Source organism: Gymnodraco acuticeps, unplaced genomic scaffold, assembly GCF_902827175.1.
Source record: "Gymnodraco acuticeps unplaced genomic scaffold, fGymAcu1.1, whole genome shotgun sequence".
NCBI classification, from domain to species: Eukaryota; Metazoa; Chordata; class Actinopteri; order Perciformes; family Bathydraconidae; genus Gymnodraco; species Gymnodraco acuticeps.
In genome coordinates this window covers 2,628,804-2,647,941 of record NW_022990047.1, presented here as the reverse complement: position 1 = coordinate 2,647,941, position 19,138 = coordinate 2,628,804, and the positions used below count along the sequence as shown (strand labels likewise).

At 39.1% G+C, this 19,138-nt stretch overlaps 1 protein-coding gene across 3 annotated transcripts; it reads right to left on the bottom strand.

The window, feature by feature from the left end:
• Positions 1–16,120, bottom strand: nr1h4 (nuclear receptor subfamily 1, group H, member 4). 3 transcript variants are annotated; one of them, XM_034215642.1, is made up of 10 exons: positions 15,911–16,120; positions 15,031–15,189; positions 7,071–7,445; positions 5,719–5,859; positions 4,439–4,584; positions 4,227–4,325; positions 3,614–3,713; positions 3,135–3,281; positions 823–936; positions 1–743 (listed from the first exon to the last, which is right to left on the bottom strand). In XM_034215642.1, the coding sequence occupies exons 2-10, from the start codon at positions 15,125–15,127 to the stop codon at positions 505–507; spliced, it is 1,458 nt and encodes a 485-aa protein (XP_034071533.1). In that variant the 5' UTR covers positions 15,128–15,189; positions 15,911–16,120; the 3' UTR covers positions 1–504. The 3 variants fall into 3 exon arrangements, with proteins under 3 accessions (XP_034071533.1, XP_034071534.1, XP_034071535.1); XM_034215643.1 differs by having other exon boundaries at positions 4,439–4,581; XM_034215644.1 differs by lacking the exons at positions 15,031–15,189; positions 15,911–16,120 and adding an exon at positions 8,965–9,180 and having other exon boundaries at positions 4,439–4,581.
• Positions 16,121–19,138: the final 3,018 nt, after the last annotated feature.

Genomic DNA, 19,138 nt, shown 5'->3' with positions numbered 1-19,138 from the left:
TTGATTTGATTATTTATTGAGGCAGAACATACAACTTTGGCATGTAGTATTTACAGCAAGTAGATTTGGCAAGTACTATGAGTTTCACAAATATAAAACAAGCTAATATAATCTAAAGTTAGCACTCCTTATGAGCACCATCGTTGCTCTGAATAAGTTTCAGTGTTTGTACTAGTCGGATTTAACATGTTTTGTTATACACAACCTTTTAACATGTTCCTCTTTGCACTGAAAACATCTCAACAAACAGGCAAGTCAGAGTTTGCTGAATCACAGTGAAAATACATGAAGATGTTTCAGGCCATAAACAATCCATGAGCAGAATAAAGAAAACCATTCACCAATTCATGACTAAAGCCATCAACAGGTGGTGCAGGGATTTAATTCAAAATCCTTATATCATCCGCTATAAATATGCGCTGTATTTGTACCCTGTATTTGTCTTGCAAATTGAAATGTTCATGTTATCATTCCTCTACAGGCTTCTCCACCTCTCCTGGTTTGTCACTGCACGTCCCAGATCTCACAGAGCAGCGGCGTAAACTTGTGGTCGTTGGTCTTCCAGGAGGTGAGCATCTCTACGTGGTAGTGGTGTAGTGTTCTCAGCTCCGTCAGGCGGCCCAGCAGGCGGGCAAAGTACTGCGGCTCCTGAGGGTGCTGCAGGACACACAGCTTCCTCAGCACGTCCAGCATGGTCTCCTGGAGTCTCTCCACCGCCTCATGGCTCTTCACGTAAGGCCGGTCTGGAGAGGATGAGGATTAGCCTCTCAGAATATCACAAACTGTAGGAAATGAAATTTAAAGTTGTGAATACTGGCTTACCTGGTGTCAGGATGGTTATCGTGGTGAGGAGAGCCTGTTCTTCCTGTGTCATGTGGAGTTCTCCGATGCTTTTGTAAAAGTTGAACATGGGTGTCATGAATTCTTCTGACATACCTGCAGAAAGAAATGCATTGACTAATCAAAAAACATGTATGGTGAATGGACATAAAATCAAGGTCCTTGTAAAACCTCCAAGATATGTCAAGGTCGAACACAAACCCTGAATTAACAATAACACAATGTTGTTTAATAACTTACTGTAGCTTCCACACATTACATTGCATTATATTTCATTTAGCTGACGCTTTTGTCTAAAGCAACTTACAATAAGTGCATTTGACCAAGAAGATACAAACTTGAAGACAACAGAATCATATAAGTACATTAGGTTTCATAATAATAATACATTTAATTTATATAGCGCTTCTCATCTGCCAAGACAAATCTCGAAGTGCTTCACAACAAAGGATACTAATACACTTTGATAGATTAAACAAATAATTGTAATAAGAAATAAAAAAATAAAAAATAAAGTACAAAAATAAAAGTCGGTGATAGCGATAAAAATGGCAGTACTCCAGGTGTCCGTAGAGCCAAACCATTTTAAGTCCTACTCAACACATATACACTAACATGGCAATCGCCTGGATCAAAGATAAGTGGTTACAACACACAATGGAAAAACTAAAAGGAACCATTTTGTGGAATTGTTGTGGTTATCAACATATAAGCCCTTTTAAAAAACAGTTTTAAAAACTGCTGTAGCATCTTTGTATTTATATTTACCAGAAATCTTTCTGACAACAAAATGTAAACTTGGATGTTTGACATTGACTTTCCCAGATTTGTAACCCTCGAAAAAATAAGTAATTCATAACTGAATGCAGATGATGTTAGATTGTACATTGCTCATGTGATGAACAAATCTGATGAACGATGGTGCCAAAGTCGGTGCAGGACAACAAACATTCAACTGTTTTATATATCTGGTAGGATGAATAAACAAGAAGTAGTGCGAGAACTGTTGAAAAGGCTTGTCTTGCATAACAGTCTGCACTTTGAACCAGGACATTTAATCAACAGCCCTCCCTCATCTGTATTAATGGTTATCTTTATGATCACAAGGAAAATAGAAAAAGGTAACATAAATGTTGGGGAGGGATATTTTCTCGCCTACATTAAGGAATATACTGACTGAGCGATATATACACATATGAATTGCATCCAAATTAACAGTTTGACTAAGCAAAGAGAAGGAAAAGAGGCAACTTTGGAATGATAAAAGTACTTTCAATTGCAAATGAATAACCTGTTCCTTTGTGCAAATCAAACACAGCTGTTAATGCAGTAGAAAGAGGATCCACCTTATTCATTTCTAATCAGGGAAACATTTTGCGGAGACCTTAAGCATACATAATATACATTTCTTTGTTTTTCTTCTTCGGAAAACTGATTCAATAATAAATGCAGATGATAATTACAAACTGCTCTCTATATCATTTCAAATGTGTGCTTTCACTTTGCTTGTGCACGCTGGCAAAAGTTCCTACTCATCACATCATCAAGCATTCAGAAATGCCATTGAGTCTCCGAGGGAGAGAAGTGGACAATAGCCCTCTTGATGTTTTGATAAGGAACAATAGTCTCTTCAGACAGCTTTGCTTCCTTATTCTCCCAGACTGTCCTTTAGTGTAAATGTCTCTTATCCCCAGCATTCACAGCAGAGCTGCGCTGAGGGACCCAGTGACTCACACACACTCCCACCATCACTGTCTGTCTAACTGTCCAACCTGGATGACATGGTGACACCTCGCATACATATAAATGACTTCCTAAAGCCACCACGCTGGTAAACTATTTGATATTAAATAAATGAAATCCAGTGCCACAGAAGAGCTTGGTTTTATTCGACTGCCATCCTTTACCTGTCAGCATGCCCGCACACATACCTGAACTGAGTGAAACTGTACCCAGGCAGGGTGTGTGCATGTGTAACCGACACCTAGCTAGAGATCAACAGGTCAGCACACATCTCCAAGCTGCATCACACAGACCAGGCGGATCAATTATTCAACAAGGATTTGACTAGACCTGGCTGCTTGGCTGCAGGTGGAACTACAAATGTCATGATGCTGCATGTGCAAATAAAAGGCCTGAAGACTCTTGAAGGTCATAAATAAAGGGTAAAGATATTCTAGCTCTAAATAAAGACCATGGTTTCTACTAGAAAACAAGGATTAGTGTGGTTACACCAACTGACTTTTGAAAAAAAATGTTGCGTTACATTTTCTGTATACATTTTGTTGACTCACCACTCTTGCGTATTCTCTCCTCTAAAACCTCTGTGTATCCGCTGGGCTTCTTTTCGCTGAGAACTTGAGCTGAGCGAAGGAACATGGCCTCCACAGCCGAGCCCTTCAGCAGAGCGATCTGATCCTCACGATCCAGAGAGAGAAAGCCTGCCAGAGGCATCAAACCACTCATTACATCCAGCATTAGTGTTTTTCTACTTGTTCTGATATTATGGTAGATAATCACCCATGGTCATAATATTATACATCGACTATTTTTTTATTTAAAAAAAAAAGATTTTTAGCCTTTATTGGAGATGACAGTGTTGAAAGGGGGAGACAGAGGGGATGACATGTGTACATGGTTCCAGGCCGGATTCGAACCTGGGTCCTCCGCATGGGAACTGAGTCCCTATACATGGGCCAGCTCTACCAGGTGAGCTATATGGTGGCCCTCATTGACTATTTTTTTTATAATATTCTCAATGTGGAAACAATACCTGGAATATTTTTTGTAAACTCCACCAGTACTTGAACTTGACTTGTTGCCACCTCTGTCAACAGGAGGAAGTTTTCCTCTGCACTGTACTGTTCTTGCAGCTGCGGGGAAACAACAGGAGTAAACAGCACTGTACAAGATCAACAAAGAGATAACAAACCAATGTAGCTTTAACTCCACCAGCAGTAGGTTACAACAACTAGGTTTAGTACTTATTGTGTCATCAGAGGCCTAAGCATGTCATCATGTTAACTTCAGTGTCTGAAATGTAGATAAATGTCAGACAAATGGTCAGAGAGTGGCGTGTTTCTGTAATGGCTTTGTGCAAATAAGCTGCACTCTGTTGCCAATTTTCACAAATGCATCTATTAAATCTTTTGAAGGGGACATTTTATGGCAGACTAACTTTTTCAGTGTTGTTGCACAAACATTGAGTATCTGAAAGCCTATTCTCAACCCACAATAGTGGAAAATATAAGAAGCCAGTCAGTTTATGGGTAGTTTCAGTCAGAAAACATGTGAGCCAGCGAGCCAGCCGCTATGTTACATGCATTAAAGTATTTCACATATTCAAGTAATTAATGACATTTGAATTGATATACAGGCTAATATACCAGTTTTTTGGTCACATCTTGAGGAATTTGATGTCGGTTGTAAGCATCTAAGATGGCTTTGATAAGTGCCCGCTGCTCTTTGGTGATTTCGACTTTCTCCTGAACAGAAAACAGAAGACATCATTGTGGTGAAAATTGTTTTGTATTTAACAACAGACTTAATGATATTAGAAAACTGAGCTTTTTCCCAACATGGCAGCCGGTGTGTTTACCTTGGACAGTTTGGTGGTTGAGGTGACCTGTTTGTTGTCTGTGTTGTCCGCTGCTTCTGTCTCGTCTCCGGTTGACTGTCCCGGGGAGGTCTTAGTGTTTTTTCGCAGCCTTTTAGACTTACACTGGATCTCCGTCAGTAGACCTGCTAGCGGTGATGAAGGCTTCACTATGTGTGTTAAATACCTCACAGCTCTCAGCATTTGTAAATGTTCATTTTCTTATATCATGATGTCCAATAAGCATCAGTACCAAAACTACATGGTGAAGTGAAGTGAGTCATTTTATTAATCTTAATACCACAATGTATAACCCAAGTATGTTATTGATCCAAAAGTCATATTACTTTTAAATCATTTGCATGATTTCCTTTTTGTTCCTTATGATTTATTGTTCTTCACCATACTATTTCTGAATTATAATGTAACCACCAAAGGGAAAATATATATTTGTACTTAACTATCCTTTATCATGACAACTTGCTCTAATTCTAATGAACAAAGGTAACTATTGGTCCTACAAGTTCAACCATAAATGATTTTCCTCTTTAAATAATACTTGAAACGTGAGAAGTGACACAAATCCCTCCAGTAAATTAGCATCTGTCATTTACACTATGACCAAAAAAGTGTTAGAAATGCGTTGAGCTCTTATTGCTCCAGCAAATCATTAATGCCTGCCACCTTGCAGTATTAATCACAACGTGCACTATTTATGAGCAACAGGAGTCTTGTCTATCTACCTGCTCTTTTTGACCCCCCAGCTCTTTTTCGACACAATAACTAATCATCCTACAAAGATTTTGAAAGTATACATTCACATCTACAATTTCTGTCTACATGTTAGGTATGCTCAGCTTCTGAAAATAGAGACTACATTCCCCCAAAAGGTTTCAAGATGCAAAATGCCACAGCAAATACTTTTTAACAACAGGATCCACTTTACATTTCTCCAAATGGATCTTAAGGTTTCTGTTTAACTATTTATTTTCCTGTAACAGCAACAAAAGCTGGACCTTTCTATTGTGTGCCAAGTGTCATCCTATCCTCCTGTAAAACTCAACAGGCTATGTCAGAATGGAAAATGAGGGCAGCCTTTGATAGCCTCTCTTGACTCGACTAAATAAGGTGTGCATGTGGATGGTACAATACAGTTTGTGTATACATTTATGTATTATAATACATAATCTAAAATTGTTTCATTCCAAATTGCATTGAAGAGAAATCCTTTTAACATACTGTCACCATGATGATGAAGTGTCTTAATGATCAGCGATACTCACATTCAGCCAGCATGCCCATCTCTTTGCACTTTCTTAGCCGGCACTCTTGGCATTTCCTGCGCATGTACATGTCCATCTCACAGTTCCCGCCACTCTTGCATTTGTACACAGCATTCTTGGTTATGCTTCGTCTGAAGAAACCTGAACATGTTTAACAAAAGCAGGAATTATCACATATGTCCCTAATATTTTCCATACTTTTTACCTTTGCTCCACAAAATTTTAAACTGTACTTTTTACACATTTGTGTAACTACATTTGATGCCAACTATGTTTACTAGTTACCTTGCATTTTCCTTGCAAATATACGGCGGCCGACAGGTGCAAACGCATTGCAACGGCCCAAAACATTTCATAAAGGAGAAACATGCAGCATTTTCAAAAACGATGCAAATATAGAAACACAAATGTGCCAAAACAGCGCAGCATAAACAAGAAACTGCTAATGGAGAAAACTGCAAGAAACACACAAAATGGCAACAGGGACACTGGAAGGTGAAGCACACAGCTGGGACCGGAGCGATTGTTTACATTTGCGAATCGCAATGTTGGCCAACAATCACTGTCGCAGAGTCGGTTTCATAATTGTAAGTGTTTCAGTCGTCAGTATATCTGAAATGACTAGGTTAGCTATGTTAGCCAACCAGCTTACAGCAGATCTGAAATAATACCTTTGTGGTTTCTACTTTTAGACTTATGAATGTGATCTTCGCCTACCACTGTCAGCAATGTAATTCATGCTTTATTTCATGCATATTTCAGCTGCTATAACCAAAAAGATCCGTAATGAGGCAATATTAATTACATTCTTACACACTGTTCTAATAATGTCATGGAGAGAATGCGGTGAACCCAGCTGGCAACGCCCCAGACACACACAGGATAACTTTGGAACAGTTATTAGACATTCTGACACAGAACATTTAGCAGAATAGCATGCATTAGCGTAACGGAGCTCAGGTTGCTCCTGCATTGTGCAGCAGAAAGCTGAGAGGTAACCCAATCTGGCAGCAGCATCGGGTAGACCTGAGTCTCTTCTCAGTCAAATGGCAGGACAGACCAGCTGCTGCACTCCTGGCATTGTCCAAACTTTCAGTGTGGAATTACACTCATATCCATTCACTGGGGGTTCGGCTGGAATCACGGCAAATTTGCAGCGTCACAATACACGGGAGGAGCAGCTAAAGGCCACGACTCCACGGTCACCAAGTGGATAACCTCTACATGAAGAATGTTTTCTTCCATCTATCTTTCTATTGTATTCATATATAAATCTTTATCTTAAATGGATTCGCAATGTGTCATTTTCCAGGGAAATCTGCTACAACAGAGGGGGGCACAGCTTCTCTCACCTTTACATCCCTCACAGGTTAGAGCGTTATAGTGGTATCCAGAGGCCTTGTCGCCACACACCACACACAGCTCCTCCCCTTTGACCCTTCCCGCCTGTGACATGTGTCGTGTCCTCTTGCACACGGCAGGCACTACAGCCGTCACCTCTTCCATCTCAGCATCATAGCCGACCTCCATGGGTCCTTTCCTTAGTTCATATATCCCTGTGTGTGAGTACCACTCGTCGCCGTTGTACTGAGGGTAGAAGTTCTGACTGGAGTAGTATGGTGTGAAAGACATAGTCGGCTCCATGGAGGGATACTGCGTGCTGGGATAGGTGAAGGGTAAGATGTCAGGGTCCTGCAGGAAAGGACTTCCTTGATCTGCCAGAATATCTAAGAGTAAAGGAGAAGGATTATAAAACCAACAAAAAACAGCATGAACACACTCAACGTCCACTTCTTGCTTTTTTTCTTAGATTTCACCTGTTTATTGTGGCCTTCATTATCAAATGGAGATATATTTTTTGCCATAAAAAACATGAAAAGGGAATCAAATAATGAATTCTCAATGTCAGCAGAGCAAACACAATTTGCTGACAATGATCATAAGATATAGCCTTGAAAAAGCTTGTAAATGGACCTTGAGATAAGATAACACCCGATTTCAAGGTCAAGAATGAACTTTCATACTTTTTGAAGTTGATATAACATCATTTAGCCTAACATTGAATAATCTTAAATGTTAGAAAGCGGTTAAAATAGAAAGGGTAGTTCATCTGGAACATTGACACATTTATTTTAAATCCCAAGATTAGGACATTATTTCAAAGAGATTCAAAATCGGAAAGAGTCACCAATACCAATTTTTCCCTACAACTGATCTATCAATTAAATGGTTAATTAAAACATCTCTCTTTTGAACCAATGACGAAATATAAAAACATGGATTGCGATGTAACTGTACCTTAGCCACAGTTAGAGGCCAACCTCGAGCAGCAAAGCTAGCTTACTCGCGTTGCAAAGCGGACAGGGTATTAAAAAAGGAGTTGGTTGAAATCTATGGCCATCTGATGAATCTAAGTCAAATATTCACTTTCTTTTAACTGATGTTGGTCTCCACCAACACCTGAGGGAAAGATCTGAGTATGCTCCAATACGTTCACCAGCTAGATGCTAACTTTATCTGCCGTTTAGTGCTAGGTATGCTGCATCAAGGAATATTGCAACTACCAATACAGTGAGGTTGTGGTTCAGAAAACCAATACAAAGAGGTGTCACATTTCACATTAAACGTAGTGATTCGACACATCGGTCATTTAAATATTAATTAGTGCAGCTTTAATAATATGGACAAGTTCCTTGAATAAGACTGCAGCTCAATGGCCAAACACACAGAAGGAAATCCATTTTGGTCAATGTCATGTCACTTTCATTTTTATAAACTCAAGTATTAGTCTGAGGGGGCTGTCTACAGTTTGATACCTCAGATAATTAAAAACCCTACTTTGATAAGGAAACACTCCAAGACAGTTTTATTGTACTTCGCTGCACAAGCTTGTTACCGTGGAATAGGAACTGGCTCAGCAGTAGTTGGTAACCCTCACAACACATATTATAAACTCATAAATGATTAACAACTTGCTTGCACAGAGCACACGGTGTCTTTTAGAGTGACATCAAACCTGAACCACGAACAGGTTGGCACTTGTGAAACAGATACAATAATAATTAGCAGATGTAAAGTGTTATTGTATCATTACAGATTTCCAGATGATGTGTTTAATTTTAACAATTTTCCACCGTAAAGTGATTTTGTAGTCTACAAGAGAAATGCCTTAATCCAAGCTGCCATATAAGTGAACAGACACACTCAACACTAATGCAGCACCTGTGAAGTATATGTAACACTGACCTCTAGAAGACTTGGTCTGGACCATGGCCATCTCGTGCGACAAAACTCTCCAAATTCAAGACTTTACTCTCGATCCCAACAGTCCAGCTGTGTTTTGTTAACCAGTCCGTCTTTTGCCTCTAACTAACAACAACAACCATCTTTCATGTAGTTCTTGTGATGGGAAACCTTCCTTTATATACGTGAACAGCAGATCGAGTACTGAACTCCTTGACGCTTGCTTGAGAAATCTAAAAGGGGAGCAAAGGTACTACGGCTACTCATTAACCACAGTCACATTTCTTTACATCACTACAAGCAGCAGAAATAATTTCCAGAGTGTGGTTGTAGTACTGACGTACTGCTACTGTATGGTGTTGCTTGAATTTAATCATCATTTTCACGTAAAAGACAGAGTGATGCTGGTCGCCTTTTGTCTCTACTGTGTTTTTTACAGTTAGGTTAGTCAATATTGCGTTTGTAGTATACAACTTAAAGTGACAGTAGATGATTTAATTAATTATCTTTCCTTATCCAGTCTTGTACAGTCTGCCTATCATAACAAGGAGTCAATGAGTTGATTTGATAATAAATGTCCACATAAGATCAGCTTCAAGCCACAGTATGTCAGGGTTGAGTGAGGCAAGCAGGACCCAAATGCAGATGAACAGAAAAAAATACCTTTAGTTCAAGGCTACTGGAACAAACTTCGACAAAACAGTACTCTCACCCCGTGAACAACGTCCAAATACGACAAGGAACTCACAAAGACTAACAGACAACACAGAACCTAAATACACCCAGGACTAATTAAACAAACAAGAGACAGGTGAGGAGGGAGGAGAAAACACAGGGGCACCAGGTGAAAACAATCAGACAACTAGACACACAAGGGGGGTATACTACGAAGCAGGATTTTCGCTTAGCCGGCTAAATTCAGGGAAAACTCCGGCTTTCCGGTCCTACGAAGCTGGATCTCTTTTTAGCAGGCTAGATCTCCATGGTAACTTATGCTTAGCGGCTAACCTGGTCGGGACCAGGTTAGGTTGCAGGCTAAGAGCTCAACTCAGTGAAAGCACTGCCTGCTGACCAATCAGAGCTCAGTGTGCGGAGTTTAAAGCGATCAAGTCATATTACAGGAGAAAGGAAATACAGAAAAGCTGCCGTCGCAGGAAAGACGGCCGGCAAAAATCACCGACTGTGTGAACGTGAACATTAATAGAATATCACCTCCCATCTTCAGAGCAATCTGACTATTATAACATTAGCGTTCAGAACACTTACCACATATCTACCACAACATAAGTAACCGGATCAGAGTAACATTAAGTAGGCCTACAGTCCGCGGCATATCACTTTATAATGTATCATATATTTTCTTATCTGAGTCAGCTGAGCCGTATCTGGCCGTGCAACACTCACAGTGTCACATAGGCCTACTGTGTGCAGAAGTATTATTTTAAGCAACACATTAAGTTGACGAAACACTCGAGACAAATGTAATTAAAGTCACATCGTGTTTTAGACGGGGCAGTGATATCAGAAACCTGTTAATGTACGCATTCAAACACTTTTTCTTTTGCCAGCTGTATTCACCTGGCAGGTGCAGACTATGTGGCTTTTATCCTGGATAAAGTGTTTAAGTCATGGATGTTTAAAGTTTAACTTCTTCATTTTTGACTAGTATTAAAGTTCACTTTTCATTCAGGAAGTATGACGCTGCGCTGTCAGTACGCTTCTCCATGTTTGTGATTGGTCGAATGCTCCAAATACCACCCCTTTCATGTGAACGCGCACCTAACTAGATAGGACACGGCTGGCTTGAGCGATCCACTTGATAACCAGCGTCGTAGTACAGTTTAGCGAGAGCGCGTATGTTTTGGATTAGGCCAACCGGCTAACTCAAACATATCCAGGTTAGGTTGAACCAGCTTCGTAGTATAGGCCCCAGGGAAACTAACGACAGGAGGAAAAATACAGGGAAAAGGACCAGACAATATACCAAGAGGAAAACATGACAGGGAGAACAGCAAAACACCCAAAACAAGACATACAAAACGTGACATAACACAATAATCGTAACACAGTATTTGTTATCTATTTAGCATGTTTGTATTCCTGCTTAACACAGGTGATATAACGGTTTTATATATCATAATTTATTTAAAATGTTTTGTCAGAATAATGTTTTGGGCTCTGATTGATAGAACAGCTTTTGTGATAAAGGGGGAGAGAGGTGGCGACATGCAATAAGTTGATCCACCGATTTGGTCTTGAGTGAGAAATCTGAACAAATATTAGATTTCAATGGAACTAGATCACTTATTTGTTGATAGTAGCCTATAGATACTTTTTTCGTATCTGTGTCATGTTTGGGTTAAATCCTCAATTTGTCGAAAAGGTTTTTAAGAGCATATACCTTCAAAAACAAAGAAGTTACCCTCGACTTCAGTTGTATTTTGGGCCAAAATTAACAAAACGTGTGAACCATCCACCCGGGGGGTATACTACGAAGCAGGATGTTTCACTTAGCCGGCTAAATTCAGGGGAAACTCCGGCTTTCCGGTCCTACGAAGCTGGTTCTCTTTTTAGCAGGCTAGATCTCCATGGTAACTTATGCTTAGCGGCTAACCTGGTCGGGACCAGGTTAGGTTGCAGGCTAAGAGCTCAACTCAGTGAAAGCACTGCCTGCTGACCAATCAGAGCTCAGTGTGCGGAGTTTAAAGCGATCAAGTCATATTACAGGAGAAAGGAAATACAGAAAAGCTGCCGTCGCAGGAAAGACGGCCTGCAAAAATCACCGACTGTGTGAACGTGAACATTAATAGAATATCACCTCCCATCTTCAGAGCAATCTGACTATTATAACATTAGCGTTAAGAACACTTACCACATGTCTACCACAACATAAGTAACTGGATCAGAGTAACATTAAGTAGGCCTACAGTCCGCGGCATATCACTTCATAATGTAGGCTATCATATATTTTCTTATCTGAGTCAGCTGAGCCGTATCTGGCCGTGCAACACTCACAGTGTCACATAGGCCTACTGTATGCAGAAGTATTATTTTAAGCAACACATTAAGTTGACGAAACACTCGAGACAAATGTAATTAAAGTCAAATCGTGTTTTAGACGGGGCAGTGATATCATAAACCTGTTAATGTACGCATTCAAACACTTTTTCTTTTGCCAGCTGTATTCACCTTAAAGGTGCAGACTATGTGGCTTTTATCCTGGATAAAGTGTTTAAGTCATGGATGTTTAGAGTTTAACTTCTTCATTTTTGACTAGTATTAAAGTTCACTTTTCATTCAGGAAGTATGACGCTGCGCTGTCAGTACGCTTCTCCATGTTTGTGATTGGTCGAATGCTCCAAATACCACCCCTTTCATGTGAACCATGGATGTATAATAAGAACTGGATACAGCGTGGGAGGCGGGGCCTCATTCATTCTTATTAGAGCTGATCATTTATGGAGGACGGAACATGACTTAAGTATAAATAAATAAATGTATGACGAAATACAGGAATAAATAAATAAATACGTAAATAAATAAATAAATACAGGAATAAATAAATACAGGAATAAATATATGACGAAATAAATACAGAAATAAATAAATGTTGAAATGAATACACAAATAAATAAATAAAAGAATAAATGCATAAATAAATGCATAAATAAATATGGAAATAAATACATCAATGTATAAATAAATAAATAAAAGTCGAAAATAAAACAGAACACACGTTATTATATATCTTTCATTTATTTCTACATTTACGCGACATACATTTATTTATTTATTTATTTATGTATTTATGTGTCCGTATGCTAATGAGGTGGGCGGTCCTAACCTCAGTCTGAAGCAGGATTGGTTACAGGAGTGTGTGATCATTTCTGGCAGAGGGCTCTACTACTAACGCCTGGATAACCGCGCTGATTCGAATGCAGGAGCTTTACTGTTTAGCCCTTATCTTTATACATCCATGGTTTATCCACAGTTGTAAGGTTTATTTATGGATATTGATTTAAGAGCCATTGGAGATCATTTACGATCATTAGCGGACCATTTAGAGAACGGAGAACCAAAAGACTATGTCCAGTTTCGTGTGGAACGATGTATAGAGGACTTGGCTCAGCTCGACATGATGTGACTTGCCACGAATCTATTGCTTCTGCCTGGCTCCAACAATTGGCGAATCCTGCTTCAGACTGAGGTTAGGACCGCCCACCTCATTAGCATACGGACACATAAATACATAAATAAATAAATGTATGTCGCGTAAATGTAGAAATAAATGAAAGATATATAATAACGTGTGTTCTGTTTTATTTTCGACTTTTATTTATACATTGATGTATTTATTTCCATATTTATTTATGCATTTATTTATGCATTTATTCTTTTATTTATTTATTTGTGTATTCATTTCAACATTTATTTATTTCTGTATTTATTTCGTCATTTATTTATTCCTGTATTTATTTATTCCTGTATTTATTTATTTATTTACGTATTTATTTATTTATTCCTGTATTTCTTCATACATTTATTTATTTATACTTAAGTCATGTTCCGTCCTCCATAATCATTAGCGCATGATGATAAAATGGCCCAACTTTTGAGAGAGTGAAACGTCACAGATTACCCAGCATGCCTGAGAAGTACCCGTATGTGCACTCATAGAGCATGCGCAACTTTAACCAAAATGCTCGTTCACATCAAGCACGTCAATTTGTGTACACGTAACAGCACCGCGCGTTCATGACAGCATGGTAATGGATTGTTGTTATCATGGATTTGATATGAACGAGGCGGCAGTTAGCAGCTAGCGGCTAGCTAGTAATGATGCTAATGTACACATCAATCGTTATGTACTTATATTACGCTGTAACAGGATCTAGTGATATCCAACAGAGCTTCATTTAGCATGAAATAATTATTGCACTGTATATATATATATATATATATATATATATATATATATATATATATTTATATATAGCCTATTTATATACAGTGCAATAAGCTTCTTAGTGCAATACGAAGCTACAGGGACGTTAATAATGTCGGTAATATTAACTTTATTTAATACAACATTTACGGTACAAGATTTAATCATACAGCCCATGTAGTATGATAATGAATTACAGCAAACATGTGCAATATATCCATTATTACAGCTCCGTGGGATGGCAGTAAGACGATATGGATCCGTTCTTATCCATGGGTAAAGATAAACGCAACTCACATTGGTTTCTCATACAGCATCTCTGTAAACTACGTGTATTCACTGAATTTCACTCTCTGCCTTTAACGGCTCGTTGTAGCTCCAATAGCTCCAGCCCCACCCTCCCTGTGAGCACAGTGTGCTCTGATTGGTCGGGACACGTAACATGAACGTGCTGGGCGGCGCGGTCCCGTGGGTTAGATGCGCGTTCATAATGCAGAGGGAAATAACTCTCAGAATAACGTTATTAGCACATTTTTACAACTTGAGGAACGAATGTTTTTAATAAGGGCTATACAAGTGTTCATACTGGGTAGTTTATTTAGTTTAAAAAAAATTATCCAACGAGTTACAGACCACTCTTTCCCCATGTAAGTCAATGGGAAAAAGTGTTTCCGGGCCTGGCAACCAAACGGAAGTGTAGTACCGCCGTTTGGCCAGCACGAATATTTTCATCTGAGTCCGGCGCACTTCCTGGGGGCTTGATGTGAACGCGCACCTAACTAGATAGGAAACGGCTGGCTTGAGCGATCCACTTGATAACCAGCGTCGTAGTACAGTTTAGCGAGAGCGCGTATGTTTTGGATTAGGCCAACCGGCTAACTCAAACATATCCAGGTTAGGTTGAACCAGCTTCGTAGTATAGGCCCCTGTTGTTGTTGTTGTTGTTGTTGTTGTTGTTGTTGTTGTTGTTGTTGTTGTTGTTGTTGTTGTTGTTGTTGTTGTTGTTGTTGTTGTTGTTGTTGTTGTTGTTGTTGTTGTCACTGTGAGCATGTTAGCATGCTGGTGTTGGAGCAACACAGTGGCTGTATTCTTTCTGTGACCTGTGTCCTGCTTTATAGACTTACCAAAGAGGTGGGAGCTCTCTGAGATGGAGAATTCATCGCTGGGTGGGATTTGCAGCGGTCCCACCACATTAAAGTCGAGGCCCACCCACTCATTCATTCAAGATGGTCGTCGGGCACCAGCAGAGTTTGGACTTTGCGGAACAGAGCCTCTGGTTTATTCTGTAACAAGCATACAAATAGTGTGATTTGTGATCCATGGTGACGATTTTCTTGACACTCTTATGGGTCTGCAGGATCAGCCTGGGAGTCTCTACATCACCACAGCTGACAAGTATTGTCTCCCACACAGGGATGAGATGTTCAGTAGCCTACATGGGGTTGGGGGATGAAAGTCAACCCATAATAAGGACCCCCTAAGAGCCAGTCAGTCTTTTCTTTCTGCATCCTGTCAGTGCAGTCATTTTATTTCACATTCAAGTACACATTTGCCAGGGGCTCGTTTGACATGATGTAGGCTATAACTAGATATGTGTTATTTTATCTTTCTAAAATAAATTACTAAAATATTACAGACAAGCCTACAGTTTTGAGATAGAGGCTCAGTTAACCAAAGGGTAAAAGCTGATTTGTAACTTGAATGTATCTTTTGAATAACAGACATGTTTTTAAACGTATCCGTGGCCTTTCTGGTGTCAAGGCCGCTACATGTGAAACATTACTTTCATGGACTTCATCTGCCACTGATTTTTTTTAATTTACTCAGTGTAATTTCCCCTGAGATCCAAGACCAACCCACAGTGATTCAGAAACCCCCGGACCTCTTAACAACCCCACAAAACAGCCAAACCTCACACATAATGGCACGTCGCGGACTCATAAAAAAATCACCTGCTCACCGGTGAACTTGAAATATGTTCAGATTCCATTTCACATTTCTTACCTTGCGCTGGTCCTTGGATATTGATGTTCTGCCTGCTAATGTTCCTCTTTTTCAGCTTTGTTTCTGATTTCCACGCCGAGAGCTACAGCTCAATCAATGTTTGCTAATGAACATTACGCTGCTTGTGTCTGGACCCCAGTGAGAGCATGTGTGACCAGTTGAGGTCAGGGAGAAATGCATGGTGGTTATTAATTAAACTGTCCATTCCTGTCCATGTCACCCCCCAGCCCCCTCCCACAAACACAAACTCTCCCCCCCCAAAAAAAACCTCTTTATCTCACTAACACAAGAGGGTGTGTGTGTGTGTGTGTGTGTGTGTGTGTGTGTGTGTGTGTGTGTGTGTGTGTGATTTCTGGAATCCCACACACACACACACACACACACACACACACGGAACATACATCCAGTCATTAGCAACCAACTGGTGTTAGTGCGAGCAGAAGCGCTGCTATCAGTCCAAATACTTTTTTGAAAAATAAACAGAGCATCACGATGTCTCTTCCTTTTCACTGAAACAGTAACACTTCGCTGAAAGTTTTATATTATTATTTAGAAGCACAGAAATGAATTATATCAATCATTGCTGACTGTCCGTGACCTAATCAAAGTTATTGTATCATGTCACTGCTAGTTGCAATACCAGTCTGCACAACAATTGTCATATAATGGCACTGTCATATGGGCCCTTTGTCTTTGTGTAGTCTTAAGATTTACCCAGGCTCACAGTAAATCTAAATCTTCTTCTCTATACAATCCTTAATTTGTCCAAAATACAATAGTTTAATCATTGATGGGTTGTTGCTCCATCCAAAGAGGCCCTTCTGAGTCAACAGACTGAGAAATAAACAGAACCTTTGCTATTGGCTGTATGTGGACTATCTGGTCTGTGTTTGAGAGCATGCGGGAATGAGCTGGCAGCGATGACTTCGACCCACTCAACTTAACTGAGCATGTCTAAAAGTTATATATTGTCCAATAAACCTGCAGGTGGGTCTTCAGGTTCTTCTCCAATGTGTTGTAGTTTAAAAAAAAAATCATATAACACAATGATTTAGATTTCAATGTAATAATAGGTTGACTGTTCCATGGAATAGCAAACTGTATTCACCTTAAAGTGCTTACGTATATACGCTATACACCCATATACTCAATTAAACTCCTCCTGCTTTGTAACTTATTCACATTTCTCTAATCCTTACTTGTCATTTCTGTCAATTTGATATTATAAGTGATGACTTTTTCTCAGTGGATATTATTGTGGCTTTAACAACCTGTTCCTCCATTCCTGCCTGCTGACATCATAGGCTATCCCTTTGTATCAGACATAATTATATCTGGATATTCCTTCAATCATTCTCTTTTAGTTGATATCACGTCACCAATCCTTTTTTTTTAACACTGGTATCTATTGTTTTATTACGTGTGCTTCCTAATATTATCCCTAAAAGAGATATTCTAAAAGAGAATATGTCCTACTTTAAATGCCTCGGATCATATGATGTAAGCACATATTGGGTGTTGCCTTTCACCTTGGTTTTTATTAGTCATTACAAACAGACCCTTTTGCGAGTTTTGATAGATACAAAAACAGAAACACACCCTTTAAAGTGACATTTGCAGCCTCATCTTCTGTGAAGAAAGCCAGCAACAAAGTGTGTAATCTTGAAGCTTTTCATCAACATGTTCAGTCAATATATTTTGTATTGATCAATAAGTCCACGTCAATACATTTTTATAAATGTATATTTCGTTATACTGACTCCCTCTAACTGTCATCTTTTAGTTTAGTCAAAGCAAGACTTAAAACGGGTGACGAATATCCTGTCCAGTAATTGTTTTTTTGGTGGTCAAAATGAAACAGGCAAGAGAGATAAGACAGAGGATGTTTACCACAGCGTGATGGGAAACAGAGCAGTCTTTGGAATATTTAAAAATGTCTAATATGAGTGCACTAACATAAACAGGCACTATTAAGGACAGCCAAATGTATCAAGTAGCAACAGAAGATAACGAGAATCTGTATCGTATAAAGGACACATTGTATCATGGATAAAGCTTTTTGAAAATAATGTACAATGTATAGAAAATGTAGAAAATTAATATATATGGTTACTTAGAAAGTGCAGACCTCTGCCAAAGACAATCTGTTTTATAATTGTGTGTGTGATAGAGATTATGCAACGTGTTTAGTGTTTGTTGATGGTTATGTACCTGCCTGGACTACAGATGGAAAGGAGCAATTAGCTCAAATCTTTTCTTAAATGAATGTGTTGTAATGCATGGTCCTTGTTCAAATAAATACATACATTTAATTAAATTAAAGCCAAATGTCCTATCTCGGTTTTTTAACGAAAGATGTATCTATTAGCCTCATGATTCAGAACCTCTCTGAAATGTAATGGGTTCTTCCTCAGCCCCTGCTAGACCCTTCAACCAAGTTTAATGAAAGCAGGGCCCATATTTGTTCCATAATTCTGCTGACAAACAGAAAACCAAAAGTAACATTACCCCCTTGGCCGAGATAAAAATGAGCTTGAGAGATGGAAACACATCTTAAAAAGCTGAATAATAGAGGGAGAAGGCACTGCTTGCCCTCAGCTTTTAAATGGCTTCTTTCTTTCTTCTATTCTTTTAAACAAGAATGTCTAGATCAGTCCAACAAATGACCCAGACCCAAATATCTCAACAGATATTAGATGGATTGCGATGACATTCACGGTCCCCAGAGGGTGGAGCTTTCTGACTTTTGTGATCCTCTGGCTTTGCCTCTGATTTTGTGATCTCTAATTTGTCATCTTGCAGCACCATCACTTTAAAGTTATTTCCCAGTCTCCTAAGATTTGTCTGTTTATTGCTGATTATTGTTAGCATGCTAACATGTTCATCTAAGATGGTGAACATGGCAAATATAATACTTGCTAAACATCAACATGTAAGAAGTGTCATTGTGATCATATTGCCATGCATAGCATTTAACCCGCATTAAATACAACCCCTGGAGCTGCAGCCGTAGACTATCAATGTGGATTTTGATTACCCACAGTTTGCAATTTGATGATTCATTTCTTTGAAAACACAAAGTAATGTAAATGTTCAATAACCACATAAAAGGTACTGTGAATAACCTTCATAAGATTGTATGTCTCTAAACAATCTTAATACAGAATACAAATGTAGTTTACTACATCTCCAGTGAGTTCAAGTAAAGTGCAAATCAAATCAATGCTC